This window comes from Bos grunniens, chromosome 26, assembly GCF_055505025.1.
Source record: "Bos grunniens cultivar Pamir isolate PY7600 chromosome 26, Bosgru_T2T1.0, whole genome shotgun sequence".
NCBI lineage: Eukaryota > Metazoa > Chordata > Mammalia > Artiodactyla > Bovidae > Bos > Bos grunniens.
Window position 1 is genome coordinate 46,660,574 of NC_141190.1, and position 16,077 is coordinate 46,676,650.

At 49.9% G+C, this 16,077-nt stretch overlaps 1 protein-coding gene across 2 annotated transcripts in view; it reads left to right on the forward strand.

Annotated features, from left to right (window-relative positions):
* DOCK1 (dedicator of cytokinesis 1) overlaps positions 1-16,077 on the forward strand; it is a 562,075-nt gene that overhangs the window by 534,014 nt on the left and 11,984 nt on the right. For both annotated transcript variants that reach the window (XM_086377709.1, XM_086377710.1), the window contains exons 47-49: positions 1,596-1,733; positions 10,350-10,495; positions 14,427-14,625. In XM_086377709.1, the coding sequence (XP_086233835.1) occupies positions 1,596-1,733; positions 10,350-10,495; positions 14,427-14,625 (483 nt within the window). The remainder of the gene's footprint in view (positions 1-1,595; positions 1,734-10,349; positions 10,496-14,426; positions 14,626-16,077) is intronic.

A 16,077-nucleotide genomic window follows, 5' to 3' on the forward strand; every position in this document is an offset into this window, starting at 1 on the left:
CGGGCTGTCACCTTGAAACCACACCCGTATCCTTGCCTTCATTCCAGGATAGACAAGACACGTTTCCCGTCCCACAACAGGTTATCCCCAGCCTGCCATTGCCGACCCCCAGGAATCTAGAAGATTTCTGTGAGCATCTTCTCCTGCTGAATCTAAACAAACTGCAGCCAGCCCCTGGAGGCTGCCACCTGCGAGAGTAATATGCGTGGGGAAGTAAAAGGTCCCATCTCGTTTGAAGTCCTAGCTGTACACTGTCCTCCTGGTGATCACGGCCAGAAAGGGATGCCCGGAGTTTACCTTGGATGTAGACCCAGCTGTTAGCCGAACACGCTTTGTGCCTGCGCAGCCCGAGAGGAGGCTGAGGGGTGTCAACCCAGGGGGGGTGCTCACTGATCCTGTCCTCTCCCAGAGCACCACAAGAGGCTCCAGCTGCTTGCTATAAATGGCAGCCAAATACATTTTGTGCATTGATTCATCCTGATAAGATTTCTTGAATTTGTTCACATGAAATTCAATTGTGGACTTATTATCCTTCTTACTAATAAATCTGCTCATCTACATTGGTGTTCTGTCATATTAAGAAAATCTGTTTTTAATCAGTATTTTGATTTAATTATAAATTATTAAGAAGAAGCCTCTTAGCTTGATTGCACTGGAGAGCATGTACCTCCCAGTCGGAGCCTCGGGGGACGCAGAAGCTGGGGGAAGAAAGGCGCCTTCCTGACACCCACCCCCAACAGCAGGGACTCTGGAGGGTCTCTGGGGCTGGGGAATAAAAATGTCCCTACGATGCGTTTAAAGGTCAGCTACATCACGGTCCGATGTGAAGCGTCGGCGTGGAAGTTTGTGACAGCAGTGTTGGCAGAGAGGTGATTATTTTTAGTTTTAAGGAAGGATAAATTTGTTTTTCCTTTCCAAATAAGAATACCCTTCAGGACTATAGATCACATATAATTCGGTTTTTACATTTTGGAATAGAGTTCTCAGTTGCCTGTAGAGGCAATATTTTTAGCGAAAGAATCTTTGCACAGTGACATGGCCCTTTGCAAGTAGGTCAAGTTATAGCTGTGCATGTATGCTAAGTCACTTCAGTCATGTCCAATTCTTTATGACCCCGTGGGCTGTAATCTGCCAGGCTCCTCTGTCCACGGGGATTCTCCAGGCAAGAATACTGGAGTGGGTTATAGAGGCAGTATTCTTAGCAAAGGAATCTTGGCACTGTGACATGGCCCTTTGTGAGTACATCAAGTTACAGCTAAACAAGTCCAAAATGCAGTTCTTCTCAAATTCAAGTGGAAAGCACAGACCCGTCTCTTCTGGGGTTGATGGTCAAATGCAAGTCAGGCAAAGCAACGACACATCCGTGCCCTGCACGCTGCACTAGATGTGTCCGACTTAAGACACAAATGCTTTTCATTTACACATTTTGGTTTGGGAGAGTAGCATGCCTGGCTGATGAATTTAATCAGCTGGTTTGATTGGAAAACCGAAACAGATGCATTTTGCACGTGGCTCGCCACTTTCTGCCGGGTGTACATTGCTCTTTTGAGATCATTAAACAGGAGATAAGGAATGTCAACCGGTATGTTTTTCAGATTCCATTTTTGGCCGAAGGGATCAGGATCCATGGAGACAAAGTCACAGAAGCACTGAGGCCGTTTCATGAGAGAATGGAGGCCTGTTTCAGACAGTTAAAGGAGAAAGTGGAGAAGCAGTACGGTGTCCGGACCATGGTGAGCGGCTGGTGTGGCAGGGGGCGGGGGAGCACGGCTCTTCATCACGCCTGCCGGGGTCCAGCCCCGGCTGATCCAGGGTATTCGAAGGAGGGACAGCATAGGCAACCTATTTATTTAAATATTTATCAAAGATATTAAGAGTAATAGAATGAGGATAGCTCAGTAGGAAAATTCAGTGGAGAAAAGAGGCTGAGTAGCTTGGTGTACGCGGGAGACCAATAAAACTTCAAGACAAGAAGTTTGCACCACTTACGTAGGCCACAGGCGCCCTTCCGCTCTCCCGAAGGAGAGGAGACACTGAGGCCTCCCCGGTCGGATCTTAGAAGCCCAGGCATAATTAGCAAGCATGGCGGGTTCCTCGCTCCAGATGGAGACTCAGCCAGAATTTGGGAGAGAGAGCGATAAGGAGACCAAGTTTTGGTGAACAAGGCCCGCACTTTATTTTCCAAAGTAGTTTTTATACCTTAAGTTGTGCATAGAGGATAATGGGGGAAGGAGTGGAGTCATGCAAGGACAGCAGTTCCTGATCCTCATCGAAGCCAGGCTTTCAAACTTATCATATGCAAAAGTTCAGGTGATTTACATCATCTTCTGGCCAGGAGGCCTGTTAACATTTTAAGAAACTTATATTTCGCTAAAGGTGATTATTCCAAAGTCAGGCACCAGCCTCCAAAAAAGCATTGGACAAAGCTGCATTCCTATAGGGCAAAGGTGAGGTGGGATCAATCAAGAAAAGACTTAACTCAAGGGTCCAAGGTTACAAACATTGAGGCTACTACTTACATTTCTATACACCCATTATATCAATCAATACACTGCCAAGGACACAGTAGGTAAGGGGTATGGAGACTTAGCAGCAAACATTGGCCCAATAAGTGAAAATCCCTTCACCAATACAGTTTCTAATCAATCTTTTAACTACTCAAAGGAATCTGTGTTTAGACAGTTGAGAACATCTCATGCCTCTCACAGTTGGGAGGCTCTGAACAATCACATGTGGCTGGAAAAACCTATTCAGGCAGGCTAGAGGATTTCCAAAGGAGTTTGTAGGTTAAACACTGTCACACCCAGGAATTATTAACTGGAGCTGTAAGCTAACTCTTTTTTCAGAGAGAGGTAGTGGGGGACAGCCCCCCGTAAAGTCAGAGGTGTAGGTGAAAGCACAAAGCAGAAAGTAGGCAGACTCTGGTTTTGGGGGTAGATGCTCGAGAATTTCCAAGGGGACTCCTGAGGCTCGATCCCGCCTTTGCGTATGCCGAGCCTCCTTCCTCATGACCTTTGTCATGGGTGGAGCTCCTCACGCTGGCTCCCGGCAGTGATAGAATTCCAGTTGAGCTATTCCAGATCCTGAAAGATGATGCTGTGGAAAGTGCTGCACTCAATATGCAATATGCACTCAATATACAATATGCCAGCTCCCGGCACACGCCGTCTGACCATGACAGGCCCACAGGGCAGAGTACCCAAGTCCTGCCTGTGGTGCCCGCTTAGGAAGTAGGGCAAGGAACCTCTGCCCCTTCCTCAGGTCCTCTGCCAGCGAATCTAGTCACCTCCTTTCAGTAACTGGAAATGTCTGGGTGAGCAAGCTTGAGTAAATGTGCTTGATCACCAAGGACCCTGCCGATGGCTGTGAATGCAATCTCCCCTAAGAGTCAGGGAGCGACAGAAAAATCTCATCAACCCAACGGGACTCAGGCTGGTTCGTGGAAACCCTACTTCCAATCACACAGCAGAAGCAGAGGGTTAAAGCGCACACAGGGTAACAGCACGCGTGACGTCCCAAAGCTGAGATGGAGCCTGTGCCCAGGCCAAGGGCAGAGTCGTTGAGGGGAGGAGCCGTTCACTGAAGTCTGAAACTTGCCTACTGGAGGAAGTGGCCATTGATCTAAGTCAAGGATAAGCTGCAGGAGGTGGGCAGGATGCTGCCCAGAGAGAGGACTCACTCAGCAAAGGCTAGTGGCAGGAATCTGAGTGGCAAGCCCGGGGCTGGTGCAGACACAGCCATGCCTTGGGCAGAATACAATTCGTAGGGCAGACTTAGAAAGATACCCAGCCTCACAGAGCCTGGACTGCTGGGAGACTCTGTTCTGGGGTAAAGGGAAGACCTGGGCTTTTACTAAGAGTTTGTGTAAGGTTTCTGAGCCAGGGCTAACATCAAGAGCATCATAAAAGAATGGCTGGTAATTTTTTTATATATTGTATGCATCTTTTTTGGTTTTGGGTTGTTTTTTTTTAAATGTTGGAGAATGGCTGATTATCAATGTTATGATAGTTTCAAGTGTCTGACTCTTTGCAACCCCATGGACTGTAGCCCTCCAGGCTCCTCTGTCCATTGAACTTTTCAGGTAAGAATACTGAAGCAGGTTGCCATTTCCTTCTCCAGGGGATCTTCCCAAGCCAGGGATCGAACCCTTGTCTCTTATGCCTCCTGCACTGGCAGGCAGGTTCTTTACCAGCTGAGCCTGCGGGGAAGCCTGGTTTCAGGTGTACGACATACACATAAATGTATCCATTCTGCCCCAAACTCCGCTCCCATCCAGGCTGCCACATAACACGGAGCAGAGTTTCTATCCTTACTGATGCCAAGTACCTGGCAGTTTAAGGCCTGTGGTGGGCTTGAGACAGTCTTCACGAGCTGGGTCTTAGCATTTCTGGGGGCAGGACCAGGCACCACACCTCAGAGTGCTCCCGTGGTGTGCAGTTCAGAGCATCACTTCCTTCCTTATGGGAATCTTGGTGAGTCCTAGCCTTGACTGTGGGCTTGGGGGATGTCTGCCCAAACAAATGGTCCCATTTCTCCACTGTTCAGAGGTGAGCATCAGTGTGGCAAAAAGAGGCAGTGAGACCTCTTCTGGTCTGGAATCCCATGCCCACTGGCATGGACGGGGTGTCTGTGAGCAGGTCTAACAGGTTATCCTGCAAAGGGAAGGCAGGCTGCAGCAGTTACCCCACCACTCAGGACCCAGAGCCCTCTACCCCCTAAAGAACCACGTATCCAACTAGGCACGCCATTCTGGCTTCATTTTTAGCCCAGCTCCATCTGTCTGCCGTTCTCAAAAGTTTGCTGCTCTATGTTGAACTGACTTCTTTTTCCACACATCTGTCTCACTTAGCAAACGCTAATTTAGTGCTTACCATGAGCCTGGTACCTTTCTGAGTTTTTCGTTTTGCAAGTAGGAAGTGCAGCCTGAGGAAGGAGGCGCTGCGGACATTTCGAGGTGGGGAAACCTACCTCTTTTAGAGGTGGAGGAACCTGAGAAGGGCCCCTAGCCTGAGGCCTCATGCTCATAAGTGGCAAAGCTCTTCTTCTCTTGCCCTTGTGGTTGGAGACAAGTCAGGAGCAGGACTCCTCCCCAGATGGGTTGACTTGGCTGTGATTGCACCCTGCGCTCCCCCACCACCACCCCAAGCCCTGCTGGCCATGCCCAGGCCCCAGTGCCTCCAAGCCTGGGACCTAGTGCTCATCAGATGAGGTGTCTGTGGCCTTGGCTAAAGCAGAGCACGAGCTGAGAGTAACTCAGTTGCCGGGCTATGGTCTGAAGACCCAGCAGGCGGGAATCCAAGACTGTCAGCCCCACAGGAGCAGCTCCAGATGAACTGGCTTAGGAATCAGGGTGCTCTCCTGCTTGGCCACTGCAGAGGGCCCTCCATGCAAGTCAGAGTCCTCGAGCTGCGCTTCATCACTTTGGAGCTTACAACTCATTACAATCAGCGTCAAGTGGCGGGAAGAGTTTCAGAGGGCATCACAGTGCACCTCTTTCAAAGTCTGACGCCACTTTTAATTCTTTCTAAGAAATAAACACTTGTGCAAGCTCTGTGTTCTCTTTCTAAGTGAAACGCTTCCTCTTTGATCAATCATTTCCTGTATATTTCAAAATGACAGAAATCTGTCTGGCTCATCAGAACATCCTTCATATCCCTGTCTTCTGCTGTGATTCATTATTTCGGTGCAGGCTTGCTCTTGAGCACGGGGGCGGGGGTAGCGGGGCGGGTAGGAAGGCGGGGCTGTCATGTGGGCAGCGATCTGCCATCCTTAGCTGGCAGATAAGCCATTTGTACCACACCCTGAGAAGGCATCTTTTCCACCAATGTCCGACCCCTTTGTAGGGGCAGCCAGGGCATCTTGAGAATGCTGTCAGAAACAGAATTAAGTAAGGGTGCATTTCCCACCCGTGGTGCCTTGTCCCCTGGAGCTGCCTTCCTGTGTCCCCGCTTCATCCTGGGACCCCCAAAGGCAGGTTCTGCAGCCAGCCTCCCTTGAGCAAACAGGAGGCCTGATACCCTGTCATTCTCTGAAAAATGTGGTGATAAAATGCAGTCTGGAATGAGGCTTCCCCTTCTTATCTACTTTGAGAACTTTCAAGCATCTCAGAATACTTTAAAAAGCAATATACTGTCATCCGGTTTAAAAAAAAGATGGATTTAAAAATAAAAACCCCATAGAAAGGACATAAACCATTTTGTCAATTTTTCTGAGCCAGCCTAAGCCGTAGAAAGGGAAGACTTGGACGCCCTCTGACTCCTAATCCGTGAGCGGCTCCATCAGACCCCCGTCCAGTCCACTCAGCTTTAGCCTCATCCTGCCAACCCTGGGCTCTGAGGAGCTGCCACTTCCTGAAAGAAAGTACAGGAACCCCAGCTCCTCCTGCTACTTGGGGAGGGAGGTGTGAAGAGCCTGGGGCCCCCAGAGTGGAGGCCACGAGCCTCAGTCACGTTCAGCACCGGCCCTGTGCCTTCGCTGGCCCTTGGCCGTACAGGAGGCATCTGTCCATAGGCTCCTGAAAGAGTTTCGAGTTTGTCCTCCACTCCTTCCTTCTCTGGTTCATTCAAGTCTGATGAGAACAGGGAGCCTCCCATGGCCCTGCCCCTTCTCCACTGTCATCCTCTATCGCTTTCTGCATCACCTGGTTGCGGCCCTGAGCGCAGACCCACCCGTCCACCTGCCTCTGGGCCCCTCCACCCCGGTGCCCAGAAGAGCCCACGCTGTCCAGCCCCTCCAGCTCCCTGGGCTGGTCCCGCTCCACCACCATCAGCAGACAAGACACCCAGGAGCCACTGTTCATCCTTCTCGGGTCCTCGCCATGGTGTGCACAGACGGTGCTGTGGCTCACTGTCACCCCTGCCTCCAGGACTTTCCCCCTCCAGCCCTCCCTCGGGGCTTCCCAGGTGGCTCAGCAGGAAGGAGTCTGCCTGCCAGTGTGGGAGATGGAAAAGATACGGGTTTGATCCCTGGGTTGGGAAGATCCCCTGGAGGAGGAAATGACAATCCACTCCAATCTTCTTGCCTGGAAAATTCCATGGACAGAGGAGCCTGGCGGGCTATAACAGTTCATGGAGTCAAAAAGAGCCAGACACATTTGAATGACTAAGCAACAACAGCAAGAGGGCCCCCTTCACCATTTCCAGGGAGACTTGTTCCAGTGATTCTCGTACTGGGATCCATGGAACCCTGGGGTTCCTCAGAGGCCACTAAGTGGGGTGTTCATTGGGAGGGTAAGCTGATGACCCCCACCTCCAGAGAGAAGTTCCCCTTGCCGTCTTCTATATGCTGGAGTTCAACAGAATATTCCAACCAAGAGAAGAGTGGCTGATAAGGCTTGGAGGGCAGTCAGGGTGTGGGCTCTGGGCGGTGACCCTGAGGCTGCATGTCCTAGAGCACGCCATCTCTCCCCCTCCCACCTCCCCACCCACTCCCTCCTAATGCACCCCTGCACATGCACCCCCTCCTAGGGGCCAGCCTGTTGTCCCGGTGGGTTTCCAGTCCACAGCTGGCATTTGTGCAGCATTTGGAAAGGGATGTTTCTAGAAGACTGTGAAACGGGCCTGCGTCTCACCATACCCCCATGAAACCCCATCAGCATGATTAAACGCAGTGAAACCAGCCATCCCCAGGATGCCATGGGCAGTCTGCACCCGTGGTGGGCGTGGGTGGGGCCTTCCGGACCACCCTGGAGATGAGTATGGTGACCGCTTGCGTCCTGGGACAAGCAGGCGTGCTCTGTGAGGGGCTGGAGCACGTCTGTGCTTCGTGTCTGTACAGCTGGACACGAGGCTGCCGTTCGTGTAGCCGCCCTGCCTGTCACGTGTCATTACAGGTCATCCTCGCCAGCCTCCCAAGGTGACGTAACTATCCCCTGTGTGCTCAGGAGGGAGCTAGGTGTCCGAGTGGTTCTTTGTTTTATGCGAGGTCACGCAGTCCATGCCGGGGCCGACATTCCCACCTGGTGGTCTCCCCGCCCCCCCCACTCAGTGCCTGTCCTGCTGCGGGGACACAGATGTCCCCTCCCTCACAATTCCTAGCACTGGAGCTACCCAGTAAGGACTGGGAGGCCCTGATGGTTTCAGATGGAAAAGCAGAAGTCCTGGCTGCTCGATTTCTAGAGGCTCTGCTGGGTCAAGAAAGGCGTGCGAGGTGAATGGCCCAGGAGGAGGGCTCAGGGCCACCCCCAGTGGGTGCCCTGCTGACACACGACCACCAGTGGCTTCTGGCCATCCCCGGCCAGAGCCCCCTCCTGCATCCCCCTTGCTTCATCCTTCGCAGTCTTCCCGTCCATGCTCATGCATCCTGACCAAGACTCGGGGCTGCCTCTTGGGGCACATCGCCAGCCCTGTGTGGTTGGGGGCGTTCGCAGCTGCTTGGGTCTTCCCAAGAGCTGGATGAGGGCAGCCTGTGGCCATAAGCACCTCCTGGTCCACGGCCGGCTGGCTCCTGTGTGCCCACTCCCTTGACCCTGGCTGCTGTGAAGGTCATTTCATCAGAGAAGTGGATACATTGTACAACTAAGCTACAAAGAAAGACACATTGTAAAACAGGAGGGATATAGCCAGTATTTTATAATCATTAGAAATGGAATATAACCTTAAAGGCTGAGAAGAAGATACTGTAGACTTTGAGTCTCTGGAAACGTTTTTACGATTTAGGCTACTCTGGAAGTCACCATTTCCTTTTAGTTGCCTCCTAAAAGCCAGTTCATGGCAAAGGCTGTCTCCCTGGAGTTGGGCAATGGCACCTTCATCAGTGCTAAAGTTAAGGCTGACCAGACCCTTGGTACTGGCAGATTGCAGCTGGGTAGTGAGCCACTGGTCAGCAAACTACGGCCAGACATCTGTTTTGTAAATAAAGTTTTATTGGAACACAGCCGTACTTATTTATTTCTGTATTGTGTATAGCTGTTTTCATGCTTGGGACAGAGACCTTGGCCCACAGTCTGAAGTATTTGTCATTTTCCCCTTTGCAGAAAACTTTTACCAGCTCCTGCTTTAAAGTGTTCTTTTGCGACTTTGAACCTTTTACTATTTTTTACAAGCTTATTTCATTGAAGTATAGTTGATTTATAGTGCCGTGTTGAATGCTGCTGGACAGCACAGTGATTCAGTTGTATGTATTTTTCATATTCTTTTCCATTAGAATTTATCACAGGGTGTTGGATACAGTTCCCTGTACCTTACAGTTTATCCATTTTGTATGTAATAGTCTGCATCTGCTAATCCCAAACTCCCCATCCCGTCCCCCGCAAACCCCCATCCCCCTTGGCACCCACAAGTCTGTTGAGCCTTTTACTATTGAAGAGATGAGGCTCAGGTCCGATGGTATTTCACGGGCAAAGCGTAGTTAAGAAACAGGCCCTCTTTTCAGTGGTGGTATATAATCTGTAACCAGCCCGGGTCCCAAGCAGTTCTTCCGTCGGAGATGGGCTGAATGAACGCCGGCTTTGGTAGCATGGGGTTGGGGTTGAGGGAGGTTGAGCCACACAGAGAGGGAATGCCCTACAGAAGTTTGATTTCCACATCCTGAGGGTTAAAAAAAAAAGTTTCTGCACCAGCTGCTGTCCCAGCTGTGCCAACATCTGGCTTGAGGGGCAGGTACACAAGCATTTTGTAGCTAATTAGGTGTTGACATGTGCTGTATTTCAGTGATGCTTATTTTGTTAATATGCAGTTGTGTGACAGACAGAGGGTGGAAAACTGTATCCAGAGACCGTTTCTCTCTGGATGCATCACTGGCCCACTTCCTGCTAAGAAGGAGGAGCTTCAGCAACTCCAGCCATGGACCCAGCTAACCTACTGTACCAGTCACTGGCAGGGAAGGAAACCCGCCTTTAATTAAGCAGTAGGAGCATCTCACTTCAGTCTAGACAAGTTCAGTCCCTGTGCCTCCATGTATTTTGGTGATCTGCTTGGTTTGTCAGCATGCAGAGATACACATTTCATCTAAACATCTTGCCAAGTCCTTAAGGCACATTCTAGATGTGTTCTGTAAATTACAATTCCTAGTCCATCAGTGCATTGTCCTGACTTTGGAGCAGGGTAAGGCATTGTGGTCTTGGTAAAGAAAACTGCATTTTAAATTTAAAAAAAAACCAACAAGAAAGTTCTTTCTGGTATATTTCACAGTATCAAATCATACTTCAAAAAATCTCCAAATAACCATGGTTTTCAGCTTCAGCTTTGGACAGGAACATCAACTGTTGATAAAAGTGTAGATTGCTTTGGTATAGACTCCAGGCTGCTAAGACCACTCGGTCTGAGGTGTCTGGCCATGCCAGGCTGGACATCTTTTGGCATGGACATCAAGCAAGTCACTCTTTTTCTCTCCCCTCTGCCCCAACCCAGCCCTCAAGTCTGGACGACAGAAGAGGCAGCCGTCCCCGGTCCATGGTCCGATCCTTCACCATGCCTTCCTCGTCCCGGCCTCTATCCGTGGCTTCTGTCTCCTCCCTCTCATCCGACAGCACCCCTTCCAGACCTGGCTCTGATGGGTGAGTCTGGCTCAGCAGTAGGGAGGGAAGAGAAGGGCTGGGGGGGTTGTGAGGAGCTCTCCAGGGTCCTGGATTTGTGATGACAGCTGAGAGGATTTCTGAAACTCAACACTCCCTTTGAAACGGAGATCATCCAAGACCTTTACAGCCAGGGTGCCACTAAGACTTGTAGGGTCTTAGCAATTTTTGAGAACAATCTCTCGCTTTGGGCTCCACTTTGGATGAGACTTCCATCAAACTATAAAACCTCAATGAGTGTCCAGTCCTTGTCAACGTGCCCTGGAACAGTGAGGTGCGTTCCTTGCCAGTGGTGTGCTGTGCTTTCATCCCTTGCTCACTTCCAAGGCGTGACACTAGGGCAGGCCTGTCATACTCAGGCAGGCTTCCCTGAAGGCCGGCAGGGCCACTTTCCTGCTGCAAGATCTTTTTTGAGACCCAGTGTTGCTCTTGAGCACTGCTCTTAAGCCAAAGCCACTAAGAAGGGAACAGGAATGGAATAGATGAGTCAACATTTCGTTGCACTCCCACTGTGTCTTCTGCAAAGACAGCCTCGATGTTGACATTTTTGTGTGTTTAGTGAGTAGCCTACATATAAAGCTTGTTCTGATTATACAGAAAGAAAAAAGTGTCACATGCAGTTTAAACATCTGAGAACTTCTAATTGTTTTACTGTCGAGTCTGCACAGTTGTGTGTTTGTCCAAGCCCATTTGGTTTACAACCCATCATCTTATCAAACCCGTAGGCTCTTGGCCCCGGCAACCTGCAGACAGAAACTCCCAGAGCACCCCAAGAGACAGCTGCAACCCCAGTGCCCTCTGTCGCCAACAACTAGCAGGCCCAATGGAGGAGAGAAAACTGTTCCCACTTTTTTTTTTTCTTTTTCCCCTAACAGTAATTTTTGTCAGTGTCTGCTACTTACAAGGCCAAGTCCATATGGAAATTCTTGATTTAGAGGTATTTAAATCAAGTGCGCTTGTCACTTAGAGCAAGATTGCTAAAGAAACTTAATTCAACTTCTCCCCAGGTAAATCCCCAGGCTAGTTATGAAAAGGGTTTTATATTTCCAGGAATGTAGGGGCGAGAGCAAAGAGTGAGCCAGAGGTTTTAGATGGAAGAGTCCCGTCCTGCACATGTGATTGCATGAGTGGAAACCATTGTCTCCTCCCCTGGAGCCATATGTTTAACCTTAAACTAGAAAGCGTCTTTATTAGAGTCCAGATTTTCGTTCATTCACAGGGTTGTCACCCTTAGCTACCCAACTAACGTGGAAAAAGTGAGACTTTGGTCCCAGATGGCACTGGTGACGTGCAGAATAAAGTGCACCTGCCGGCAGTTGCCTCATCCTGTGAAACATTTCCAGCTCAGCCTCCTCTTTGGTGCTTTGTGTACTTGTCTGGATTTCACAGCACAGGTTTCACCCCGAGCTAGAAGATGTCCATTAATCCTTTATTTCCCTCTATTAATTGTCTCAAGTTCTGTAAAACCTAGAATAAAATCATGAAGGTTTTTTTTTATTATTATTGTTGTTTATAAGAGATGTAACATTTAACACCTAATGGATGTTGATTTATTGCTAATTGCATATCTAGATGTCCCGAAATGCCTTCATAATCAAAGTCAACACTGGTGTATTCCATCAGTCATCTTCAGGTTTTTATTATGAGAAAGTTTCACGGGAAACATAATAGCATAACGAGGCCCTGTGCCCATCACCTGTGAGCCAGCTTCAGCAGTGATCACCTCCCAGCCCATCTTCTTCAGTCTGTACTCCACCCTCTCCCTCCTCCATATTACACACGAAGCAAGTCTCAGGCATCGTGTGATTTCATCTGTAAACATTTCAGTGTGGCTTTCTAAATGGTAGGAACCTAGAAGAAAAAACTCCCTTTAGCACAGGTGAGAAATGAACAGTCATTCCATACCATCATCAGATATTGGTTTTAATTTCCAGCTGGGTCATAAATGGCTTTTTTTTTTTTTTTTTTTTTAGTTTGTTTGAAACTGATCCAGATAAGACTCCCACTTTGGAATTGGCTGCCATACCTCTTTGCATACATGCTAGATCGCTTCAGTCATGTCCGACTCCTTGCGACCCTATGGACTATAGCTTACCAGGCTCCTCCATCCATGGGAGTCTCCAGGCAAGAATACTGGAGTGGGTTGCCGTGCCCCCCTCCGGGGATCTTCCCGACCCAGGGATCTAACCCGAGTCTCTCACATCTCCTGCATTGCCAGGCGGGTTCTTTACCACCAGCGCCACCTGGGCAGCCCTGCCATATCTCTTTAGTTCTCTTTTAATCAAGAGATTTCCTCCTTCCACTCTCTTCTTTTCATTTCTCTTCCTTGTAATTTATTTGTTGAAAACTCCAGGTTGCTGCTGGTGCAATCCAGATTTTTCTGACTGCATCCCCGACAGTGTTATTGACTGTATCTCTGTGTCCCTCCTATTTCCTTCAGGTGGGTGGTCCCATCTAGAGACTTGTACAGATTCAGGCTTGATTTGGAGGCCGGATGACTTCATAGGTTCTTCCATTCAAAAGGACATTGTGCCTGACTATCTCTCTTGCAGTGATGTTAGCAGCTATAGATAATCAATGCCTACATTCAATACCATTACTGTTCAAATCCCTCTGCCCATCCAGTTTTTTTCTTTTTTTTAGCAAAACTAAGGGGATGTGATTCTTTCTCTCAGCGGTCAGCATCTTCCCTGGATTTGAAATGTGCTTCTCTGAATGACCCACTCAGTGTGGATGTCTGTGGTACCTCGCTCATGTTAGGGAGCCAAGCTGCTGGAATGGTCTTTTGATTAGAGCAGTGCTTTAGTTCTCCGTTTCCTGTTCACAAGTAAATTTGAAAGAAACCACAGCTAGGATGGAAATGCGACCAGCTTTCTAAGTTGCCTTCTCTTAGGATCATTCTCCCCCCGAGGAAACCAATTTACTCTCTGGCTGTTTCGGGAAGTCAGGCTTGGAAGGTCGCAGTGAGGACCGGGGGCTCTCATAGGCTGGCTTGGGAACCTGGCCTCTTATCCCACGTTACGGGGGAGGGAGTTTGCCCTCCCAAGGGGCTCTGGGACTGCCTGAGCAGCTCGAAGGCAAGGAGCTTCCATGAACCCTCTCAGCAGACCATTTTGCTTCTTTTTAACCATATAGGAATGAGGTGTGGACCACACTTTAAAACACTCTAATCAGAAATCACAGTATGTGCTGTTTCTCCTATAGGACTGTATGACTCGCTTCTTTGAATAGGTCACATCTCTTTTTAAATACCATTTTCTTTTCATTCTGTGAATGGGTCGTCCAGTCCCCAGTGCTCAGAGGCAGTGGACCCTCACCAGTAGGTGGCAGAGCTGGGACCCAAATCCTCCTTCTCAAGCTCAGTTCTTGGCTGAAAATCTCAGGGCAACTCCACATCTTTGGGAGCTAGAGTTGACTTCTTTCTCACTGAGCCATCAAAGGCTTTCGAGTGGAAGCTCCCTGTGTACCAATGCAGACATTTCTTTGCATCAGCATCTGCCTGTTTCTCCTGTTCACATTCATAAGTATGGCAGTGTGAATCTCTAAAAAGTGAGAACTTCCTTTTGGAAATAGATCTCAAATACCTTCCTCCGGCCATAAAGCAACAATAATCTCCGAATATCGTCATCCCGTAGTCCAATCAGGCTTTTGTCCTGTCCATGTTGTGTCTTTCCCCCAGTTTGTTTCTATCGCGATGCAAGACCGTCACCATGGCAATCGGTAATAAGTATCTTAGGTAGCCCTTGAGCTTCCTTTCAAAATTATTTCTTTCCTTATAAAGTTGGGCGGTCCCCAGACAGCACCTGATTCATTGTGAGTGACTTTACATGGATCCGCAGGGCAAAAAGTAACAGTTTCTCCTAGAAAGACATCATTGATTGAAAAAAAAAAAAACCAACAACGTTTTCTTTAGGTTCGCTCTGGAACCCCTCCTGCCGAAGAAAATGCACTCCCGGTCCCAGGACAAGCTGGACAAGGATGACCCTGACAAAGAGAAGAAGGACAAGAAGAAGGAAAAAAGGAACAGCAAGCATCAAGAGATATTCGATAAAGAATTTAAACCCACCGACATTCCCCTGCAGCAATCTGAGGCTGTGATCCTTTCAGAAACGGTAATTTCACAGGGAGCTCTCCCTCGCTCATCGGTAGCTGCCGCAGGGGGCCTGTCTTTGCTCCACATTTTGCCAAGGGGGCTGTCCATCAGATTTCACTGAATGGGCTGTGAACAGTCATTTGAGAATCCAGGGTCTCTTGCATCCCTGCCCTTGTGTAACAGATGCTCCAGGACATCAGAGGCTCAGAGCAGGCCCGCGTCTCTCTGGAGGATGCTGGTCTTTCCCTCCATCCCCCCATCCTCCAGGGCCAGGTGCGGGGGAGGGGGGCAGCCATCAGCGGGACCCACAGGGTTCCGGGCTCCGCAGCAAAGTGGGGCTCACTCATTAGACACCCAGATGTCTCAGGAGATGAGCAGGGTGCTTGTGTTGTCAGGAAACAGTAATTCCAGGCCAGCGAATGCCGTTCCCCCACCCCCTCCTGACCAGAAATTGTAAGCCGGTGTTCGGCGGGAGTGTTATAATCCGCTCAGCTAGAGTCCCAGAGCCCCTTCCCACAGGTTCTGCCAGCCATACACGGTTCTGTGTTATCCTCCTCGCCTCATCTGTTCCATGCTTAAATCCCTTGGCCATCTTTCACAAGGATTTGGGGGGACTTAACTCATGCTGGTCAGTTGACATTAAAAACGGATCCCAGGGACTCTCGTTCATTCCAGAGACCAGGGTGTGTGGCAACAGGGAAAGCCAAGTGCACGCTGTCCTCCCGGCCTGGGCTGGGGCGGGGGTGGGAGGGATGCCAGCTGACGCTCCCAGCAGTGTGTCACAAACTGAGGGCAGCTTCTGGGCTGAACTTTATTCAGAACGTGCTATTTGTAGACTGGAGACAAAGCAAAGAGGAGGCTCTCTCAGGCCATCAGCTTCAGAGGTTAAGTTGGGCCTGGAGCTACCACCTCCTTGCAGTGGAAGGCCGTTTGCATCTACAGTGCCCAAGAATGTGCCTGCCCTGGGCGGAAGCCCCCGACCCCTGACCCGCCCTGGCAGTTACTGAACGGTTGCTTATCAAAGGGCTCAGGTGGGGCCACCGTTTAATAAGACACACTTCACTGCTTGCTTGTATCTTCAACACCGGAAGGCATGTTTCATCCAGACCCTTTGTCATGGAGACCAGCAGTCACGTGCTGCTTGGGTGTCTAGAGGAGAAAGGAGACCCCAGACCACACACGGTCTTCCTGAAGGCGAATGCTCTTGTGAGGCCTTTGGACAGAGCTCTGACTGTGTCTGGGCTGCAGTGTTTCATGGGAGAAGCAGGCGGCCCAGGGTGCAGGGCTCAGGAAGGGACTGGCCGCTGGCTGGCACTCAGATGTGACCTCACGTGGTGCTATCCAGAGGTTTCTCATGACGCCCCTTCCCCCCCCCACCACTGTGGGCTCCGTCTACTCTTCTGGAAAGCCGAGTGGCCAGCGACACTGCTGGGGCTGACCAGCACCCCCTTCCTTCTCCCGAGTGTCCAGA